Below are 24,383 nucleotides of genomic sequence, written 5' to 3' on the forward strand. Positions count from 1 at the left end.
TTAACGCACCAGGTGGGTCTTGGCTACCTGGTTGGAAGCTCGAGGAGAGATCAGATGCCATTGGATGCTGTCTTCGCCGAGGTGCTTGGAGATCTTGTCGTTGACTGGTCCGGGTTGAAGCATGGTGTAGAGTTCGTAAAAACGTTTCTCCGCACCGATGAAGTTCGTGCCGTTGTCGGAGTACATATGCTGTGGCTTATTTCTTCTCCACACGAAACGATCTAAGGCCATCAGGACAGCGGCCGTGCTGAGGTCGCTCACCAGTTCCAGGTGAACCGCTTTCGTGCTCAAGCACACGAAGACACAGATGTAGGATTTGCGGGAGGCGGCTCTACGGTGGATCGGCTTGAGGAAGATGGAACCACAATAATCAACGCCTGTGCAAACGAAAGCATCTTTGGCGGTCACTCTTGCAACGGACAACTGGCCAAACGGTTGCTGGATGGGTTGCGGGTTCGATCTGCTGCACTCGTAGCATTTCAGAATGGCACTACGTACTGATTTTCGGCCGTTCAGTGGCCAGAACTCGTCACGGACGACAGCGAGATTATTCCGCCGTGCACGAGTTTACGATGCTGGTGCTTCAGAAGAAGTTGCGAAAAGGGATGAAATCCGGGAATAACGATCTGATGTTTCACGTCATATGGTGCATCGGATAAGCGCAACCGGCCATCAACGCGGATCAAACCGTCGGAATCGAAGAAGGGGTTCAGCAGACGAAGAGACGACTTTCCTTCTTTCCCTTTGGTTTGTTTTCCCTCCATCTTGTTTTACATGCTGAGCACCAATGCTACCGACGCCAGGGAGGCAGCTCCCACACCTGGACCCTACCTATCGTCCCATCATCAACTCATGAACCGGGGACCAACGGCTTTACTTCCCTTCCGAAGGAAGGCGTGATCAGAGATGTTATGCCTCAGAACATCCCGGCGGCGCCGACTGGGATTGAACCCAGGCATGCTGGGGTGAGAGGCAATCACGCTTACCACTATACCACGGGCGCCGAGACGACTTTCCTGATACCATTTGCCCCTTCTTCAGCTGCTTCAAATCTTCGGGGAACGTTTCAGCTTGAACTAGCTTCACGAGAGCTAATTTGGAGTGCTGTAATTCGGCGACGGACAGGACGCTACTGGACTTCCGTTGCTCCTTATTACGGCGAGTATTGTTGTAGAACCGAAAACAGTATGCAACTGCACAAAGCAGAAGCGGGTACGATGAAAATCTCTCGAACAATGAAATTGGCTTGAGCGTTTGAGTTGTAAGGATCACGTTAGGAGTTGCTTCCATCTCATCGGAGGGTAACTGGTCTTCCTGCGTATGTTGAACCGGGCACCGTGATATATATCCTAGCAGCCAGTTTGGACCATACTTCCACAAGTTGTTTGCGACCAATTCTTCAGCTGAAAAGTTTATATCCAACGCCTTCGAAATTCTGTCATAGAGTCGGGAAGCGATGAGTGCCGCACACAGCTCCAGCGGTTTCAGTGGTGCGACCTTGGACTTGGATGCTAACAAGCTTATCTTCACACTGCCATCTGATGATTCGGTACGGACGTAGATGCAAGTCCCGTATGCTGCTTTTGAAACATCTGCGAAGCAGTGCAGCTCTACAACTCGAACCTTGGTCGTCGTGCTCGATTGTTTAACCACGGGATGGTGCTGTAGGTAGCAATTGGTTGATCCATTGTTATCGTCATCGGAAGCGAGAACCATATGGCCGAGACTGATATATTCTTCCATGAACGCATGATACTGAGCCTTCATTTCATCATCTTTTTCCAGCCTCTTGTCCAACCACTGTAGACGTCGCGTTGCCATGGCTCTTGATTCCTCGGTCATCTGGTCACATTGGGAATGTTTGGGCAACCGAAGTATATATCGTCCGGTAGGATCTCGGGAAACAGTCTGCTGATATAAATCCTCGCAATTCTGCTCGTCTACGGAGTAATTTGAGCCGCTTACTTCCTCGACCTACCGAAATCGCTGCAGCAGTTCATCAACCGGTACAACTGAACTGGGAATGACCGCTGGATTCATCGATCTTTCCAGAGGCAATCCAATCAAACACGGTTTCGACGAATAGGAGACTTGGGAGGCGGAACCGTCCATTCAGCAAAAATGAAAAGAAGTGAGCAGCTCCAATGATCATGTCCACCCTACGAGGTGTGCCAAAGTCGGGATCCGCCAGTGGAAGATCGTCGGGAAGCTTCAGTTCAGATGCGTTGAACGGTACGGATGGAGTGTCGCTGGTCACTTTTCGCAATACCAGGAAATCAATCACCTCACCGAAGTCGGACACAGATGATCGAACTTCGGCAGATACTTCATGCTTAGCGTTCGTGACGGGCCCATCTACGCCAGCGATCGGTACGTTAACAGATCAACGGTTTAGGTGAAGTTGCTGATTAAGACGCTCGCTAATCGCATTCGGTTGGGATCCAGTATCCAACAAGACACGGGAGATGTGCTCTTGACCGTACGCATCTACTACCAGCAAGACTACGGTGGTCAGGAGAACACTGGTTGATTGAGCCACTGCCATCGAACACGGGGGTTCGTTGACGGGAAAAGCCAGTGAAAGAACCTGCATTGGCAGGTCCAGATACTGCATTCTCATCGATGGTTGGAAGTTGAGCTCGTATGGCCCTGGATGGATCATCGAATGATGTCGCTTCGAGCAATGCTAGCAAAAATACTTCGAACGACAGTCACTACGGAAGCAGTTGCTGCACGGAGCAATCGAAAATGGAATGTTTCTGCCTCTCACAAGCAGGGCTCATCGGGAACGATTTTGCTGCAATTTCAGTTGCTGCATTTGCGCTGAATCGGGGCTGGTTTGATTTCTTCGGAGCTGAAGGATGATTTACGGACTTGGGATTAACATGATAAAAAATTGTCTCAAGTACGCGCGCTCACTTCTGCAGAAACTCGGCCATTTTAGAGTACGTAGAGTGTTCCTCCGTTGCGATCGATTCTTCCCATGCGGTAAGCGAAGCGTCGTCTAACTTGTCCTCGAGCAGCTCGATGAGGATTGAACTGAACTGCTCGACTGGCTCACACGGTTGTTCCTGAACTTTGGTGTGGCACATGAAGCGCTTCCGCGGTGTTGCTCTGGATCTTCGGGTACTTGAGCAGGGCTCGGATGTGTTTTTTTTTCTCCGGAGAATGGCCTTATTCGAGTAACGATTGAGTAACGTCTCCCACGCGACAGCGTAATTATTCGCCGTTATCGTTATCGACTGGATCAAGTTTGCTGCCTCTCCCTTCAGGTCTGCCCGGAGGTAATGGAACTTCTGCACCTGCGATTTCTCCGTGGACGAATGAATCATCGACAGGAACGTATCGTGAAATGGCAGCCAGTTGTTGAAATCGCCATCGAACTCTGGCAGACGATCCAATCGATGGGAAACTTCATGTTGATGCTGCTCGGGAACGTAGTCGGTGAGAAACTGAGCCAATCGATTGATCCCCACGATGGCATTCCTCCTTCTAGCCTCCTTCATCTTGATCCGTTTTTCGTCAGGCATCTCGTAAACACGGCACAAGCAGTAAGGCTAAAAGGGTCAAACAAATTGGTGGAGTTGTGTACAAGACACGACCGCATGGTTGACGTAGACTACGTTAAGCTGTGTAGTGAAATTCTCGTGCGTTTTTCTAGATATTGACTTAAAATACAGTATAAGTAACCTATGATTTCGGTCCTATGTACATATTTTGGATTTCCTACTTAGTAAAACTTGGTTAAATTCAGGACCTCATAAAAATGCGAATACATATTCTATTAAATTTGGTTCCTATATAACAATCAGTGACGAGGAAGGCTTTCTTCAGGTGATTCATTGAAGCGTCCAATAATGACCGTCATGATGGCTGATATTCCATATATCACTTCAAGATTTCTAGGACACAAATCTTGGACGGTTGTGACATAACTCATGAAATTGAAAATCCTTGTGTACTGGACTGCAACAAACGTAAAGTTCCAGTTTCTTTGTTATAAGTTTTGTGAGAGCTGATATCCGTACTCTTGAAATTTCTATGTGGTAATGAGATTGATCAGAAATAAGGTTACCTCAGCGATTCAACTTCAAAACGCTAAACGGAGTGCACAATTTTGCACCAATGTTATGCAACATTTCATAGTTGATCGGGATATCAATTAGCCATGAATCCCTCCAATAAGTTCTCGGTACATCTTTTATCTACCGATTGAACAAATAAAAAAAATACTAAGGCTGTGTTCCATTTGGCAAATTTTCACTTAGATTTGACACTTCGAAAATAAATTAAGATGTTCGAAAATCCCTGTTGTTGATCGGCCGATTTTCGAAAAAGCGTCTGTCAAAATTGATTTCTTGTCTGTCAGAAATAAGACTGCTGGATAAGCAGGTTTATTTGAAAATTTTATATTTGTCAAATTTAAGTAAACATTCACCAAATGGAACACAGCCTTAATACAGCCCTGAGCACAGAATCGTTTCTTGTTGTGTTTGTTGTATTAGATGCGAGATAAAAACTTCTTTTATCGATATGTGTGCTGAAAAAACCTGGGCCGAGTGGATTCAAGGAGAAAGTAGACGAAGAGAATATTGTCAGTGTTACTTAGGACCTAATGCAATGTTCAGATTGAATTGTTTTGCTTAGCTGTAGCAATGTAAACAGAAAATCGATGAAGAGAATCGAACATTACAAGTAGGACTTTCGAATTTCAAAAGCACTGAAAAAACTCGACGGTACCTCTATTTATGCTAAGAGATAAGCATTGCAAGTCCCTCCTACTTGAAGAATTATGCAATCGAAATGCAGTGCAGCCAGTAATCTCGACGGGAACGACGCGCAAAGTTCGAGGTGCAAAACTCGAACGCTGCGCGCTTGACAGGAACCGCCTTCCTACTGCTACTGCTGCTGCTGCTGCTACCTGCTTACCCGCCGTCCGAAACAAAAATGAGTTGAGGCACATTAGCAGCGCTGTTTTATAACTTTTCAGATTCAAGCAGCACGATGTGCAACCAAATGGTACACGATTAGCACGACTGGATTTGGGGAGACCGTTTATTTCATGAAATCAGTGAAAAAATTACCACTTTTTATTTGTACATTTTTAAAACAGTTTTATTTTATTAAAAATTGAAAAAGCGTTTATTGTAACAGCTTACGAAAGTTATTTCCTATCGATTGGTGTATTTGGATTTTAATTTCATCTATAAATGACAAAGTTATAAGCGTTCAAAATATGTAGTCTACACAAAAAAAAAAAACATCTTAGTAGGCTCTCAGACCTGCTGTCTGGCATGCTCATTCTTATACAAAACATGCTTCGTATTATATAAACACTGTTTTGTTGACAATGCCATAATCAAAGTCATTACGGCATCTTTCGGCTAATCACACTGTAAAATAAAAATCAGTCAAACCATACACAGGACATTATTGAATAGTGAAATCGGTTTGCCTTCCCTAATACAAAATACCATACCCGAACGATAACCCATATGATTGAACTATAATACAAATGGTTTGGATGATACCCTGATCACGTCGTTAAGCAAAATAACCATACATTTTTTATTAGGGTTGCTGGATGCCCTCAAAACACAAATCAAGCGTTCTTTAGCGGTTCAAATCCGTGAAATTTTAGAAAAAAAATCAATATTTTCACCTAACTTGCGGCTATTTTGCTAGGTGAGTCGAATGAAACTTAAACGCAAACCGATTTCGTTCGACAAATCAAACGTCAAATGTCATCCTGCCGAAAAAGTGTGAACGCATCCGAACATTGCATCCGACAAAATTATCGAGCAGTCCGCTCGAATCAGACCAACCAATCAGATAGTCCAAACCTGGGTACTGCAGAGTCGAGCAATTTTATTTTGCAAGCCAATGGAAAAATGCTTGAAAATTTTCTGAAGTTAAAAACTGGTTTGCCTTTTCTGAGTCGATTGCCGCCAAAAGCTCTGAGCCAGGAATGCTCGAGCCCCCATGACTCTAACAAAGTTTGTTTACATACATGTTTCGCCAAAGTATGTTTGACTGTAATTGAAAACTCAGCTGCCTCATAAAAACTATGCTGGTTTTTATACTTTCATCACTGAGCCTGTTGGTTTCTATCTTTGAGCTTAACATTAAGAATGTGTTATGAAAAAGTATAGATCATTTTTATGAGATTAAAATGCTTGACGGTAGATAAGAACAGTAACTGCATTTGCTGCGTCTGAATGTTTGGCTCCCGCTTGACAGTTCACACTGGCTCCCAAGTGACAAGCACCTTGAGTGAGTCCACAGTACTCAGGTCCAAACGTACCTTAGGCCGTTCGCAATGCTGAGTTTCAAAATTGTTTTAAACTACTCATCAATTCTATAATTTGAAACTGTCAAAAATAAAACTGAAACACGATCAGCGCAACGCACAGTTCTAAAAGATGTTTGTAATCATCAAGTTCCACAAACTTTACTGTTCTCTATGAAGTTCTCCGTTTTTGGTTTGTGAAGCTGTTCGAAACACCTTTAAATGCATCCAAAGAAATTTGAAACAGAGTTCCATTCGTGTTTCAAACTCGCTCAGAAATAAAACAGAATAGTCGAGCAGTTGCAAATCTGGTGCAAAATAGTGCTCGAATAATGAAATTGCAACTCAGCATTGCGAGAGGAGCGTTTCTGTTCTAGTTTCAAATTGAAACAGTCCTTATAAAATACAACAGCATTGCGAAAGGCCTAAATAGAGCTCATTCTTGGTGCTATGCTGCCGGTGGTTGTATAGCTGTTTCATGTTCTATAGGACTTACATGTAACCTGAAACAGTTATGTGTACACTGGCAACCTAACCATACGTCGAATTATGCCTGTATTGATTGTGAGTAGACGTAACACCGTAGTCCGATGAAGTGGTCCGTAGTATTCATTGGTGTAACTGTCCATCAGCTTTTGTAGAAAGCCATTCCTTCGATGGCTTGAAGTGGCGATTGCTTTCTTAAAAAGTGAGAACCACATGTTGCATCACAACAAAGACAGAAAAATTGAGTGCTTGGATTTGTGTTTCGTGCCACTGTTTAAGCGCCGTAACCAATCCTACCGCTTGAAAAGGCTATACATAGTAGAAAATTCTTCCTTCATATTCGGCTCCAGAAACCTTGATGTTTTGTACGAGGATATTGTTGATGGGATTTCGTTTCCTGGGATTACTAGGGCAGTTGTTCATGACAATTTCTAGCGAAATACATATGCTGAAGATTAAAGTGCCCATGGAGATATTTCCCTTCCGGAATCAGGTATTTTATAAGGTGGTTTGCAAGAAATTCCAGCTCAATAAAGTAGTTACCATCTGCATCATCATGCATCTCTACAATGTCCAGTGCTTTATTTTCCATAGGATATTAGTTCATGTTCTGATAAGACGTCTATGAGTTTCTTTAATTGAATCAGTTTCTTTAATTGACCACTTTTAAGGATGTTCCGGAACTGCCGGTGGACCATTCCGTGGTCACAAGCGTCAATTTTCTGGTCAAAACTCCGAATTCTTTCTGATAAGATGTCTATGAGTGGTTTCGAAAAAAAAAACACGGAGCTCTAGGATCAGTTTCATGAACCTGATCTGAAACTGGCTCTTACTAAAAGGTGGTCAACTTTGCCAAAGACATCAGGAAATTATCTCTTCAAATTGCTGTACAATCAGTGTTTGGTCTCAATTAGCTCAAATTCCATATGGTTGACCGGATTATAGGAATCCAGATAGGCAAAATGATCCGGACCCATATGTCCACAGCTTTCTCCAATTACTCTGGAGCAGTTTCTGCGTACCCCGGGGGAATTTCCAGCACCTGCTCCAAGGAAACCGGTGCAAGTTGTGGATCTGAAAAAGCTACCATTGGCATTGGTTTGCAAAATCTTGAAGTTTGACACCCAATGTTGAGATAGTTCCGGTCATGTCCTAAGTGGCCACACTTCCTACGGGCATCTCAGAACCTGCTCCAGAATGGCCATCGCAACCTGTGATGCTGAAAACGATTCTGCACACATCGCGCCGAAAAATCATGAGGATTGATACCCATATTGACGTGATTCAAACGATTTCAAGGAAATGGCCAGATCTCGGTTGTTTCTCAACAGGTCTATGGTCAGCATTGAATTCAGATTTGATTCTAGTATCAGGAAAAAAATATGAAATCAAATAAATTTTCATACCAGAAAAAAAAATACAAGCGATGAAAAAATAAGTTTTTGACATACCCCCTAAAAATCTGGAACATCTCCGGTGGCCACTGGCAACCAAAAAGTTTTAAATGATTTATTAAGACAGCTCTAAATTTCCCGTCAAATGGTTTATTTTTCAAAAATTCGAATGGCATTAACGGATTTCGACAAAATTTTGCCTGTCCCGATCATTTTTATCCATCCCCTGTAGGGTTTTTGATTTAATTTCCGTCCCACTAAAAACAACCCCCGCTTTACCTTTCTTTTTTGAACGGGTTTGAACAAAAAAAAAATGGAATATTTCTGTCAAAGATGAATTTAAAATTTATTCACCTTTCCATTCGTACCGTTGCATTTGATAAAGAGTCACAAATTGTTGAGATATTGTTTAAAATCTAGAAATGCTTCTTGATTCAAAATTCGTCCTACGAGTTTAAATTCCATCCTAACGCATTGAAACGCCATTAGATTTCCGTCGTCCTAAGGATAAACGTAAAAAAAGGGATTCGCTAGGAGCGCTTCCTTTGTTTTTAGAATAATGAATTTTCTTTTTCCTAGTTTACAGATTTGTAATTACAAAACTGATGATGTACTAAAAATATTCCATACGATTTGACAGGTAGCAAAACGTCATTATCATTTTCATATCATTTCCATCTGCTGGTCGACCGTAACGTAAATTCATCAATAGGATTTATGTTGTAGCTAATGAACTAACACATCGGTAAAAACCTATTATTGATGAATTTACGTGCAACTGCACCAGTGCATGCGACACCTAGGTTTGAAATCCAAAACCACAAAAGTGATGATGTACTAAAAAATATTCCATACGATTTGACAGGTAGCAAAACGTCATTTTCATTTTCTCATCATTTCCATCTGCTGGTCGACCGAAACGTAGATTCACCAATAGATTTGTACACGGTGAAATCATTGATATTATTGATCTTTTCAACTCGATCGAACGGAAATGGGCGATTATGACGAAGTAGCGCTCTACCCTATATAGAAATATATCTCGATTACTTTTTCGAAGGGACGTATCAACTTTTGTAAACAATGTGTTTGATCGTCGATTTGGCGTAGCAGGCCCACGCATGCTGACACTCATCAGATAGGGGAAATTTTCTCCTACATGATAGTGGTGTTCGTATGCGTGAGCGAGCTACCAGTTACGACAAACTGACGAGCAAATTCCTTTTTTTTCAAAAGCTGATACGTACCTTCGAAAACAGTAATCGAGATAATGTTGATATTACCGTGGACCCTCGTTAATTTGAACGGCACTGCGTGCTCAGTAAAGGCCCAAGCGCAATGACAGCGGAAGCCGAACGGCAGCGACAGCGGAAAAGCCCGATCTGAGTAAGCCTACTTGTCGAATTGAAAACTAGTTAGAACCAAATCGATATCGGTTAGGCTTCTTGATGTCATTTGTGACAACTGTCAAACTTTCCGTTTCCGTTCCGCTTCCGTCCACATTGCGTTTGGGCCTTAACGGGGTTAGTTTTTAATTTTAATTTCTAGTAACCCTACAACCATCAGAAAAGCGAGCTTCTGGTAGCCTTATTTGATGCTTTCTTTTGATTCTGCATTCCGTTTCGCAACGTTCCATTTCGATTTACTCCATTCCACGTGCTAGATGACGTTTGAGCAATTTTCAATTTTGCACGGCGTGCAGTTTAGCGGGGTTCAAACTAAAAAGTGTGCAGAATCTGAGAGAAGTCATTGTTTACAAAAGCTGTTACGCCATAATTTCAGCTCTATCTAGAGATTACGAACAGTCAGATTGCCTGAGGTTCACGGGGTAATAGAAATCGACAGTGAGCATGCATAAGGGCGAATACGCGATGATCGATTCTCTTCATCGATTTTCTCTTTGCATTGCTACAGCTAAGCGAAACAATTTTCTAGAATTTGTTCAATAGAGCTTTTTGACGTTTAATCAGCGCACACTAATGTACCATTTAAAGCGAACGAGTGCGAGCGCAGATTAGTGGGAAAACAAACCGTCCATTCATCCATGTGTGCTAGATAGAGAAAGATGATTAAACGTCAAAAAGGTCTATGCAGAGTAGTAACAGGTTGTACATATTGGCTATCAAAAGCAACAGCAAACGCACCAATAAACGTTCAATCTAGCGAGTATTAACGAAAGAGAAAATCGACGAAGAGAATCGATCATCGCGTATAGGCCCTTATGCTTGCTCACTGTCGAAATGCTCATGTTGTATTACTAATGATTCTGAATGAAATTCCGAAACGGTTTATTTTCACTAGAAATCGAATCGAAAATTATGCACCAAGATAGGCACGTGGCTTACGGGTGAATTTTCTGTGACCGAAAATTGAAGTTGAGTGTACTATTGGGATTCCACGAAGGTCGTGTTCCATCCGTTATGCTCACCGAATCGAAACGAAAATTGACACCTGCAATGGAGTCCACAAAGAGCTTCCAGCTCCCTATCGAATAGGAAGGCAATTTCGAAGATGAATTTGATGGATTCCCGCTAACTGGGGTGTTCATTCAAACTGAAAGGCGCTACGTAATTCAATTCCTGGGTTTGTGTGTGACTTCCGCTTACGTTTCATTCGTTGGAGGCCAACCAGAATGGGGCTCGAGAGAAAATTCTTACTTGGGCAGAAAATCGCAGCCCTGCTGCATCAGCGACCCGATGGCGAACCACATGCAGTTCATCAGGGTGAACTGCGTCTTTAGTTTCTCCGGGTGCGGGTCGCTCGGATTCGGTGTTGGCCACTCGTACGGTGTGAATCTGCATCGGAAGAAGAATCAGGTGGGTTTAGTTGTTTTTCGGCTCTCCTGTTTCGCACGGTTCTTTTTTTTTGTTTGTGTGTGTGTGTGTATAATGTTTTTCGGACTGTTTCGGAACAGCAGAGTCGAGGTCGCTTCCGGACTCCAGGCGTCAGTGCATGCCTGCGTGTAGTGCATTCATTATTCATTCCATTAGATGGGGATTTATGAGATGCGATTTGAATATTGATTGGGAATTTGCGTTGATTTATTGAGTTGATAAATTTTAGATGATGCTGCGCTCTGTTTTTTCTCCTGTCGCTTTCGGGTGGTAATGCTGCTGGGGAAAATTGGACCGAGCAGCGGAAATTGGTTTTGCTTTGGGCAGGAGAGTGAGAACGAAAGCAAGGTGCTGTTTCGGCGTTTGCTGAAGGTCGGTTGAACGTTTCAAGGCTTGTGGATGTCATTCAAGTCATGGGTTTGAAGGTCGTTGGGGCGTGCTACAAAAACCATCGCTTAAACAAAAGAGCTTCTGCTACCAAAAGTCAACCTTAATCATACGTAATCCCATCGATCAGAATCGTTAAAATTACGGCTCCCAACGATTAAGATTCCACCCAGCAAAAAACCCCCATTAGGATAGAAATTTATCTCTACATTTGCTGCGTCTTCAGGCTGACGCTTTTGGCGTCGGTTCGTTGAATTCCCAGCCACAGATAAAATTTTAACGGCAGACAAACAGTTGTTACACTCCCAAGATTTATGGCTTGTACTCGGTGAACTCGAGGTTCAAAGCACCCGAACTGTAAAGCTGGAAAAACTCTTTCCATTGTGCGTGCATTTTCACAAACACACGCACACAGACAAGATGAATCCTCGCAGCAAATCGAACATTGATTATGGCCACGGACCAGCGAATAACAAAGAAATCCGGTCTGGCCTTTGGTCCTCGAGCGCTTTGGTGGTTGTATAAATTTTCCACTTCGAAGAACACCAGCAATATCATCTTGAAAGCAAGATGTTCGGGCAGAAGTCTGTCTGTTAATTAGGATTCGTCGATTGCACAGTCGCCGCTGACGATACATGTTCGCACTGTTGTTGTTGTTATTATTATTGCTCCAAACAGGATACGGGTCGTTAAAATGCGCTGCGTTGTATTCGGTTTAATGGATCATTAAATTCCACACCCTTGCCTTTGGTTGGGGAATTGTCGCACCCCATCCCATCACCATCAGGCAGCAAAACAGGATGGGCCCTGGCATTAATTTGGGTAATTTTGCCTTCCACCGCGCGCCTGACGACACACATACACACACACAGACACACAGCGAAGGTGTACCAGAGGTATTTATCGTCGAAAAGTATTGCCATTAGGAGGAAGATTAAATTCATAACTTTTTCCCGACTTGCATACGCTTTCTCTTCGAGGCGGCAGCAGATGACAAATGGCAATCCCCCGCAAGATTACCGGGTGACATTTTTATTCCCACCGCCGCTCCCCCCCCTCAGGGCACAAGGCGGAAAAAGGTAGACTGAAGCAGGTCTGAGGGCAAACGGCATTCGATCATTTTCCGTTTTTCTTTTTTCATTGGCCTGCGTTTGTCGAACACCCAATGCCACAAATTGCCATGAATGCGCAAGCTATGTTGGAAGGGAAATTGCAAATAGTTTTGCCTGGGGGAGAAGAAACCCAGTTTTTTTTTCGCCTCAGCTGCCATCCTTGGAGGACATTCTCCAGTTATTGTGTGGCGTGGTTTCGACGAGCTCGGCGGTATTCTTGCATTCGAAAGCATATTGACTTTGTTCCCCTCCAACGAGTCGAATGCGATTTGGCATTGTTGGGAAGCTTATTGAATGGGTTGAATTGGTAAAGTTTCGGGAAATGCATGACAAAATCAAGTTGCAAAATTGATTTGAATTTGTTCCTGCGTCTGGAAGTAGCCAGAGTATTTACTTTTCTTCAGAACGTATATTGAGAAATGAACCTGCAAGCTGTCATAACGTACCAAATCTGGATAGAAAGTTTAACATTTCTGGGATTAATCAGCATATTATGAAAACCAAAATTGTCCTCTGAAAATTTGTTACACGCTCCTTTAATTTTACTCAAGAGTGAGTAACTCTTACTCAGTTTTGTATTTGTATGCCAGAAAATGAGTAAGTGGTCGTTGATAATCCACGTGGACCAAAATTTGAAACATTTCACTTGTTTGTTGGCATTTCAAAAGCCGATATCGACGATAATCCGATTTTAATATCGATTTGCTGATAGCACTATTTATAAATATTGGCGATGATGACATCACCGACAAAACGACATGAATGACCATTGAAATTACCACGAAATATCTGCTCAAAGCACACTACCGACATCTATCTCCGTGTTCTCGAGTGCAAAATGTATGGATTGGTTCGTGTCTGATCTATTCTGGACAAGTTATTTTTATCTGAGCTAATGCCGTCAATGTCGTCGCCAAGTAATGAAAGAGAAGACTATTGAGTTTTTGACACGTCACACGAAACGACGTGTAGAGGCCGGAAATCGATGTCAGATGCTGTTACGTATTTTGGGATCTCGGAAGTAGAGAAGACAACCACGAATAGTTTTTAAAAACTTTTATTGTCTGGTTTAATAGTCGAACCGACTAAAATGAATAAAACGATTACCGACGAAAAGGCGATACTATCTTTTAGTTTTTACATTTGATAACTGAACGGCAGTGTTGCCAGAATGAATATAGTTCGATCGTAAATTATTTTACATACACAACATTTCTTCCCTCCTTTCGAACTGAAACGTCTACGGTGAGTATTTGCGGGGAGGGCGGCGCTCCCTCCCCGCAAATACTCACCGTAGACGGCGTTCTCTTGTCGAATGACGCACTATGAAGGGAGAAGATTTTGCATCGTGATGAACTGGGCTACCAGATGGCGTATGAAACTCTGGAGTAACTGGTTCGGCAGGAGCACCTCGAAAATTCCTTGGATTCAGCGGAGTTGATGGTGCTCTCGGAACTGTAACACCATTATCGGAGAACTGAACAGTTACACGTCGTGGCACATCCTGCTGGCTTGACTTTTCTGCTTCGGGTGCTTCAACCATGAGATGACCGTTTGCACCGAGCCTCGAACGAATTTGATCGATGTGACGCTTGAACCGTTTTCCAGCGTAGTCGATTTCGTAGTGGAGATCTCCTAGTCGATCTGCAATTACACCAGGAATCCACTTGTCCATACGGGAATTACCGGAAAGAAAATAGATAGGTTGACCCGAGCTGAATTCACGAAAAGTTCGGTCAAAATTGGTTTGCTGCTTTGTCGTGACTCTCAGGTGAACATCTTCAGGCTTGAGGAGATCTAAACGCGTTCTGAGGTTTCGCCCAAGGAACAATTTGGACGGTGATTCTCCGGTGGTTGCATGTGGAGCTAAACGATACTTCTGTAAGAAAACGTTCAGGTTTGAATGCAACGTCGACGCTGTGGTTCCCATTGCCTTCAGTGCATCCTTCGTCGTCTGAACGTAACGTTCGGCCTGACCATTCGTTGCGGGGTGGTAGGGGGCCGACAACTTGTGGTACTTGACTCCACTTTTCTGCAGAAACTCCTTGAATTCCGCGGTCGTAAATTGCGGACCGTTGTCTGAAACAACAGTGACTGGCGCTCCATAACGGGAAAATAGCTCGTCCATAATCCCAATCGTTGCTGCTGTTGTTGTAGAGGCGGTGACCTTGACCTCCAACCATTTACTGTACGCATCGACTACAATCAGCAGCATTGAACCTGCCACTGGACCTGCATAATCAATGTGTATCCTCTCCCAGGGGCCTTTGGGATACTGCCAGTGATGTTCGCTGAATTTGGGTGGAGCGTGCGCTTGACGAGCACACTCACAGCAAGATTTCACCGTTCTTTCGATGTCCGCATCGATTCTTGGCCAGTAAACAAACGAACGTGCAAGTCCTTTCATTTTCACAATACCAATGTGTGCTACGTGAAGATCGTTTAACACTGACGTACGGAGAACGGACGGTACTACTACTCGATGCTCAAATAGCAAACAATTTGCAGCAAGTGTGTATTTTGCCTCCGGTGCTTTGTAGCCAGATCGTGACAGATCGGTGCCTGCTTCCAACAGTTGAACGATCTTACCAAGGCTAGGATCTTTGCGCGTTTCACGAGCGATGTGTTCAGCGCGAATTGGTAGTTGTGCGATTTGGTGAAGGGCAAACAGATCGAAATCGTCGTCACCAATATATCTTCCCTCACAGAAAGATAGTTTGTTTACTTCGTTGGTAGCTGGTTGTCGTTGAATTCGAGAGCAGTAGTCTGCATTGACGTTCTCTTTCGTTGATTTGTATATGACATCGTAATTAAAGTGTGCCAAATAATCAGCATAATTGGCCATTCTGCTGATACACAGGATTAGAAGCGATTTCGTCGGGTGCAGAATTTTACTCAATGGCTTATTATCGGTGATCAGCGTGAATCTTCGAGCGTATAGGTAGTAGAAAAACTTCTTGACTGCCCATACGATGGCGAGAGCCTCCTTATCAATCTGCGGGTAACGTTGTTCCGTGGGAGACATGGAACAGCTAGCGTATGCTATCGGGCGTTCCAGTCCATTTCCCAGTCGGTGTGAAAGAACAGCTCCCAAGCCGGTTTTGCTTGCGTCCGTGGCCAAAATCAAAGGACGTTCTGGATCGTATTGCATCAGCACCTGCGGCGAAATGAGGGCTGATTTGATGTCTTCGTCTTCGTCGCCACAAAAGGTTCCCCTTGCAACATGTCGCGCAGACAGCGAGCTCGAGGGGAGAGATTGGGAATGAAAGCGTTGTAGTATGTGGCTTTTCCCAAAAACAGCTGTAGCTTATCCGGATTTGACGGACGAGCTGCATTACGAATGGCTTCGATGTGTTGGTCCGATTTGTGCAACCCGTTAGCGTCAATTTTGTGGCCCAGGCATTCGAGAACCGGGGTGGCGAAAACACATTTTGAACGATTTAGACGTAAACCGTGATGCTTCATTCTTTCGAAAACTGCTGTGAGGGCAATCAGCAGGTTTTCGAAACAATCTGCAAATGCTATAACATCGTCATAAAAATTAATGACATTGGACAAACCTTGAAGCACTGCTTCCATACGACGTTGCCAGATCGCAGGGATGTTTGCTGCACCGTAGACCGCTCTTGTTGGACGAACCAACCCATGTGTCGGTGTGTTGAGTGTGAGGACCTGTCGAAACTCTGCGTCGATTGGGAGGTGGGTGTAAGCATCCGTCACGTCCAAGTGACAGAACAGACTTGCTCCTCTCATTTGATGGAAGATGGATTCGATTTTAGGAATCGGGTGTTCGTCGATGATCATCCGGGGATTTACCGTAGGCTTATAATTTCCGGTGATACGTAGATTTCCATTCTTCTTCACTATGATGTGTGTGGGGGATGCCCATTCGGAGTAGTCGACTCTCTCGTACACACCTGCTGCAAGCTTCTTGTCGATTTCTTGTGCATACATACTGGCTCTTCAATGCCAGCGGTACGTCTCGAGCTTTAGCAAAAACTGGAACTGTACCTGGTTTCAGATGCACGGATGCAGGAGGTCCTATCAGCTTACCAGGAGTGTCGCTGAAAACGTCCTCGTAGTTTGCCAGCAGCTTCGATAGAGACTGGCGTTGATCCATCAGCAACGTAGAAGGGGTAGACACTAACGATTGCACCGCACCACTTTGGGCGAACAGCTCGTTCAGATTCACTTCTCTCGTCAATTGTGCAATCCACTCTCTACCACAAAGCGTATCATAGTCTCCAGACACGACATACAAATCAAGTTTACGAGTAGTCGTCCCGATGCTAACGTTCACTGGAAGACGTCCCAAACACTCAATGCGGTGCCCAGTGTAACTGGAGAATTGCCGGTCTGTTGGCAACAGTGTGAAGGAGGATTTGATCGCTCGTAGTTTAGCTTCACTGATGATTCCGCACGGTGCTCCGGTATCCACTTCCATTTCTAGCTTGTGTCCTTCGATGGTTACGTTGATGACTCACTTCCCTGACGTGGTGATGGAATGAATTTTGCCAAGTGACTGAACGAGGTCCACTTGCAAGGCTGGTTGTTCTTCCGATTGCACCTGGGAGGTTGATTGGTCCTGAGATTGCTGCCTTCCAGTTCTGCAGACTTTGGAAATGTGGCCCTTCTTCTCGCAGTTGTAGCACTTTGCATCACGGAACTTACAATGATTACGAGAATGTTTACCGCCACATCCACTACACACACTCGGGTCGTGTGTTTGTTTATCACTCCACTTTTGTTTGTGCGGTTTTAATTGATATGACGAGGAGGAACTGCCAGAGTTTACTCTCCGTGTCTTCGGCCGCTCGTAGCCTAGCTTATTGGTTGCCTCTGGAATCAACGATGATCTTGCCGTTCTTACCTCCTTGGTCGTGTTGCGGGTGGCCTCGAGTGTGTGTGTAACTTCAAAAGCCGATTTGAACGTTTCTGGCTTCTTGGCGATAATCTCGTCACACATCTCGCGCGATTCAAGGCCGTGTCGGAGCTGCTCTATTAGCATCCTATCTAAAAATTCACCATACTCACAATATGCAGCACCTTGCTTGAGCCGGAGAACAAAACTGGAAACTGATTCGCCTTTCTGCTGCACTATTTCCCGGAATTTGATGCTCTCAACGTACTTGTCCTTTGCCTGGTCAAAGTGGTCGACTAATGCCGTACGGAGCTCATCGTATGGGATCTCTGCCGGATCGCGGGGACTCACTAGGAACTTGATGGCGTTGTTCAGTTCCATACCCATATGCACTCGAGCATAGTGTGCGTATTGAGCTGCAGGAATATTGCTCAATTGCAGAGCCCACTCAAAGCGGTTGAAATAATCCGACACAGACGTGTTATCCGTGGAACGATACTCGGATACTGAAAACGAGGGTGTTTTGACGGTAGGCACTGTTACTTCTCTAGCGGGGTTCACTTGTCCCAAAGTTTCAATGGAGGATTTCAGGGCTAATTTCGGCTAACATCCGCGTGAGAGATTCCATTAGCTCTGCATTTTGCTTTTCGAGGGACCGAAACGTACGCGTCTTACTTTCGACCGGAAAAATTGCCTCTAAATCCCACTTCTGACACCAAAATGTTACGTATTTTGGGATCTCAGAAGTAGAGAAGACAACCACGAATACTTTAAAAAAAACTTTTATTGTCTGGTTTAATAGTCGAACCGACGAAAAAGAATAAAACGATTACCGACGAAAAGCCGATACTATCTTTTAGTTTTTACATTTGATAACTGAACGGCAGTGTTGCCAGAATGAATATAGTTCGATCGTAAATTATTTTACATACACAACAGATGCCATTTTGGAATCCAAGATGGCGGCCATCGGTTCAAGAAAAACTGTCAAATACCCTACAATATGGGTATTTTTGGAAGGCGACGACGTGTAGAGGCCGGAAATCGATGCCAGACGACATTTTGGGATCCAAGATGGCGGTCATCGATTCAAGAAAAACTGTCAAATACCCTACAATATGAGTATGTCCGGAAAGGAAACGACGTGTAGATGCCGGAAATCGATGCCAGATGCCATTTTGAAATCCAAGATGGCGGCCATAGGTTCAAGAAAAACTGTCAAATACCATAAAATGTGGGAATTTTTGAAAAGGGACGACGTGTAGAGGCCAGATATAGATTACAGACGCTATTTTGGAATCCAATATGGCGACAATATGTTTTCCATAAATAAGGCTTACGAAGCATATTGCGTATAATTTATTGTGTATAGCATATCATTGAGCAAGGTCGCAACGCAACGTGGAAAATTCCTCAAAACAATAAAAAGCTTTTAATTGTTTTGTTTTTTTTTCTATCGTAAACGATAGATTTATTCCCGGACCCCTCTACAGTGAATATGGATGATATTTTCATCCACCACTTGGTGCGGCAGAAATCGAGTTAAAACTAAATCAACTCTCCGAGGTCGAAAGTTTCTGCACATTGGACAGCAATGTTGAACGGAGTGCAAAAATGCAAGATTTGCTAAGGGAAGTCGAGACCCTTCTCACGGAGTGTAAGAACGAGAGTGACTAAAATGCATAAAACATGACAGCGCTGGTTGGTTCTTTGTCATCGAAAGAGAAAATAAAATGTGGAATAAATCTGTAGTTTACGATAGAAAAAACAAAACAAATCAAAGCTTTTTATTGTTTTGAGGAATTTTCCACGTTCAATGATACGCTATACACAATAAATTATACGTAATTTGGTATTTATGGAAAACATGTTGCCGCCATATTGGATTCCGAAATAGCGTCTGGAATGCATATCTGGCCTCTACACGTCGTCCCTTTTCGGAAATTCCCACATTGTAGGATATTTAAAAGTTTTTCTTAAAACCGATGGCCGCCATCTTGGTTTTTAAAATGGCGTCTGGCATCGGTTTCCGGCCTCTACACGTCATCCCCTATCCGGAAATACCAATATTGAGGGTATTTGACAGTTTTTATTGAACCGATGGCCGCCATCTTGAATTTCAAAATGGCATCTGGCATTGATTTTCGGCCTCTACACGTCGTTTCCTTTCCGGAAATACTCATATTGTAGAGTATTTGACAGTTTTTCTGGACCTGATGGCCGCCATATTGGATTCCAAAATGGCATCTGACATCGATTTCCGGTCTCTAAATGTCATCTCCTATCCGATAATACCCATATTGTAGAGTATTTGACAGTTTTTCTTGACGCGATGGCCGCCATCTTGGATTCCAAAATGGCATCTGACATCGATTTCCGGCCTCTACACGTCGTTCCCTATCCGGAAATACCCATATTGTAGGGTATTTGACAGTTTTTCTTGATCCGATGGTCGCCATATTGGATTCCAAAATGGCGTCTAGCATCGATTTCTGGCCTCTACACGTCGTTTCCTTTCCGGAAATACTCATATTGTAGAGTATTTGACAGTTTTTCTTGACCCGATGGCCGCCATCTTGGATTCAAAAATGGCATCTGACATCGATTTCCGGTCTCTACATGTCATCTCCTATCCGATAATACCCATGTTGTTGGGTATTTGACAGTTTTTCTTGAACCAATGGCAACCATCTTGGATTCCAAAATGGCGTCTGACATCGATTTCCGGCCTCTACACGTCGTTCCCTTTCCGGAAATATCCATATTGTAGGGTATTTGACAGTTTTTCTTGATCCGATGGTCGCCATATTAGATTCCAAAATGGCGTCTAGCATCGATTTCTGGCCTCTACACGTCGTTCCCTTTCCGGAAATACCCGTATTATAGGGTATTTGACAATTTTTCTTGACCCGATGGCCGCCATATTGGATTCCAAAATGACGTCTGGCATCGATTTCCGGCCTCTACATGTCGTCCCTTTTCCGGTTCCTGTTCTCACATTGCACAGCAACATCTTATATGGACAAGCTTTCGAGACATAACATATTAAGGAAGTTTATGTGCACACTAGCGCCGCGTAGTGTGAGAGTTCTGAACTAATATGACCATCATCCGAAAGGACTTAGTCACCTGAACAATTTTGCTGAAAACAGCAACTTTCTATATGGCCAGGCTCTCGAGATACAGTTTATATAGGAATTTCACTTGCACACTAGTGCCGCATAGTGAGCGTGTTCTGAACTAATATGACCATCATCCGAAAGGACTTGATCACCTGTACAACTTTGCTGTAAACAGCAACTTTCTATATGGCCAGGCTCTCGAGATACAGTTTATATAGGAATTGCACATGCACACTAGCGCTGCGTATTGAGCGTGTTCTGAACTAATATGACCATCATCCGAAAGGACTTGGTCACCTTAACAACTTTGCTGAAAACAGCAACTTACTATATGGCCAGGCTCTCGAGATACAGTTTATATAGGAATTGCACATGCACACTAGCGCTGCGTAGTGAGAGAGTTCTGAACTAATATGAACACCATACAAAAGGACATGATCACCTGAACAACTTTGCTCAAGACAGTAACCTTCTATATGGCCAGGATTGTAAGATACAGCTTATATAGCAAGCTCATGTGCACACTAGCGCTGCGTAGTGAGAGAGTTCTGAACCAATATGGCCACCATCCGAAAGGACTTGGTCACCTGAACAACTTTGCTGAAGGCAGTAACTTTCTATATGGCCAGGATCACGAAATATTCTATGTTGGAAATATGATCCATATATTATAGCGCCCGTCATAAGTAACATAAAAGTGAAGCGCCTCTAGCGGCGTAGTTCCCAATTTAACCTGAATCCAATGGAACAGGCTTGTTGGTCTAACCCAGTACAGCAACTTTGTCGAAGACATTATAGCTTTATGTATTGAAACAAATGAGATAATCCACTACAGCCCCCATTAGTGAAAATCCCATAAGCTGTGGGTATCCTTATTCGCGGTTCCTTATTCACGCCCCCGTTACCCTGGCAATAAGGATTCCTGACTGTATATGTAGTAATAATATATTTTTTATATTAAACGAAAATTAAATTAACGAGGCCATTCTGAAGTCCAAGATGGCAGCCATCTGGGTCAGGGAAAGTCTCAAATACCCAAATACCCAAATGGGTATATAGAACGGAGACGACGCGAAGGTGCCGAAAATCGATATTAGACGTTATTTTGGAATCCAAAATGGTGGCCATCGGGTTTCAGAAAAAGTGTCAAATGCCTTACACTAGGGTTTTTTTTCGGAACGGGGATGCCACGTAGATGTTGAAAATCGATACCCGACGTCATTTTGGAATTCAAGATAGTGGCCATTGGTTTCATGAAGTGTCGAATACCCTAAGATATGGGTATTTTCGTAACGGGACAACGCGTAGATGCCAAAAATCGATATCCGACACTATTTTTAATCCAATATGGCGGCCATCAGGATTCAGAGAGTGTCAATTATCCTACAATATGGGTATTTCCGGAACGGGGACGACGCGTAGATGCCGAAAATCGCTATTCGACGCCATTTTGGAATCCAAGATGGTGGCCATCAAGTTTCATCAAACGTGTCAAATACCCTAAGATATGGGTATTTTCGGAACAGGGACAACGTGTGGATGTCGAAAATCGATATCCGATGCCATTTTGGAATCCAATATGGCGGCCATCAGGGTTCAGAAAGTGTCAAATACCCTACAATATGGGTATTTTCGGAATGGGGACAACGTGTGGATGTCGAAAATCGATATCCGATGCCATTTTGGAATCCAATATGGCGGCCATCGGGTTTCACAAAAAGTGTCGAATACCTTAAGATCTGGGTGTTTTCGGAGCGAGGACGACGCGTAGATACTGAAAATCGATATTCGATGCCATTTGTAGGCTATTTGACACTTCTTCTGAATTCGGAAGCCACCATCTCGAATTTCAAGATGGCGTCGGACATCGATTTCCGGCTTCTAGATGTCAGCCCGATTCCAAAAAACTCACATTGATCGGTATTTGTCAGTATTTAACAGTTTTCCTGAACCAAAGCCACCATCTTGGATTTAAAGACGGTGTGACATCAATTTTCGGCATCTTAGTCTCATTCCCATTCTGAAAATAACCATATTTCGGGATATTTGACACTTTGCCGCAAATCGGAAGGCGCCATCTTGGATTACAAAACGGCGTCGGATATCGATTTCCGGCTTCTAGACGTTACCCTGATTCTAAAAAAAAACGTTTGTTTGGGTATTTCTCGCCTAACTTTTCAAAAGGTCTTATCTAACATTTCACTCTTTTCGAGAAAAACGAGATTGAAGATTGACAAAAATTTTTTTGATACTATTTTAAACCAAATCAACTTTTGACATTTTTAAGACCTTTAATAGTAAAATGCGATAGTAAAATTGAAATTGAAATTATTATCTACCCGTTTCATACATTTTTTTCTATGAAAACGTGAAAAATGTTACATAGGACATTTTGCTCTTGTCAGGTGTAAATTGGACATGCTATATAGGACGTTTTGTTATAATCACAGTTACGTAGGTCATTTGTGTTTTCAACATTATTTGTTAGTTTTTAAGCATTATGAGTGCATAATTTAAGTTATACGAGTTAAACGAACAATATGAGTATTGGACAATGCATCAACTTTTTTTAACGGTATATCGCAACACTGCCCACAGATTGTTTTGGTCGATCGTTGGTGGTCGCGTGAGCTGCTTTTTATTTGATAACAGTGTTATTTTAGGGGCTGTTCATTAACTACGTAGACAGCTTTTCGGTATTCTTGACCCCCGGGCCCTCTCCATGCGTAGACAATTGTCCATATAAAAATTTTAAAATTTGTATGAGCCTTGGATAATTGGAAACCCCTCCCCCCTCCCCACACGCGGAAATAGTAGAAAAATGCTTGACATGAAAATTCCGATGTGCACAATCACATTGTATTGGTTTGATTGAACATTTTAGACTTTTGACTCGTATAAACACAAAGGACCGAAGTACAGATCTGCATTGTTTTGGTTTTTCTGATACTTCAGACGTTTGTCTCGATGAACATAGTCAAACGTCTTATGTAACAGTGAAACATCGTTAATGCAAATTTGGACTTCAGACGTTTTGTTAATTTAGAATTTTTTCAATTCAATTGACATTAATCTGAATGTGTGTGTGTGCATAATGTGCTTAGGTTCAAATGTTACAATGTGCATTTATACACCTCTATTCTCGTTTTCGTACGAATCGTTCGTTCGTACGAACGACTCGATTCGCACGAGTTCGAAAACGGCATTCTGGTTTTCGTACGAACCCGTTCGAACGCAAGCTTTTTCGAAAATAAACAGTGTTAGTGGTACCAGCAGCGTTGCCAGGTCATTTTCAGAAAAATCAGGACCAGTTAAAATAGAAAATCTGGAAAAATCTGGAATGCTCTCTCTCTCTGTTTTAAACATAATGCTATTGAAATCAAATTGATGTGCCAATCTCCCGTAAAAATCGGTCAGTGTAATCATCTGAAATTTATTGAAAGTACCAGAATGTTTATGAATTACATATGTAAATAAATTATATAAAGCAAATAACTTGTTGGCATCAAAAAGTTAGGAAAAGTATTGTGCTCAAAAAGTTTAAATATCCATTACACAGTAATTAAAAAAAAATGAGTTAAATTTCGGGTAAAATACTGCAGAAAATATGTTTAAACTTTTTTAAAAAGTATGAGAAGCAAACAATTAAGCAACAATTAGATGATTTTTTTTAAATAATAGTCGATGTAGTCCTTACTATTTGATGCAGTACCAGAATATGTCTGAATTTTTTTATTAGTTCTAAATGACTCAAAAATTTCCCTGAGGTTGATCAGACTTACAATTTAGTTCTTGACAACATACAACATACAAAACCTAGTAGACCAGTAGGCAATTTAAATTTTATGAAAAATTCACCTGGCGAGAACCAAAGCCTCACATCGTGGTACTCATACAC

General features: G+C 42.9%; 1 protein-coding gene across 3 annotated transcripts in view; it reads right to left on the reverse strand.

Moving 5' to 3' along the window:
• The window catches only part of KaiR1D (Kainate-type ionotropic glutamate receptor subunit 1D), a 415,379-nt gene that overhangs the window by 60,145 nt on the left and 330,851 nt on the right, over positions 1-24,383 (reverse strand). For 2 of the 3 annotated variants that reach the window (XM_065236420.1, XM_065236418.1), the window contains exon 10: positions 10,827-10,964. The exons of the other annotated variant lie outside the window; for it this stretch is intronic. In XM_065236420.1, coding sequence (XP_065092492.1) covers positions 10,827-10,964 — 138 coding nt within the window. The remainder of the gene's footprint in view (positions 1-10,826; positions 10,965-24,383) is intronic. 3 annotated transcript variants of the gene reach the window in all.

Source organism: Ochlerotatus camptorhynchus, unplaced genomic scaffold, assembly GCF_037179485.1.
Source record: "Ochlerotatus camptorhynchus isolate MF236.1 unplaced genomic scaffold, CSIRO-AGI_Acam_v1.1 ptg000550l, whole genome shotgun sequence".
NCBI lineage: Eukaryota > Metazoa > Arthropoda > Insecta > Diptera > Culicidae > Ochlerotatus > Ochlerotatus camptorhynchus.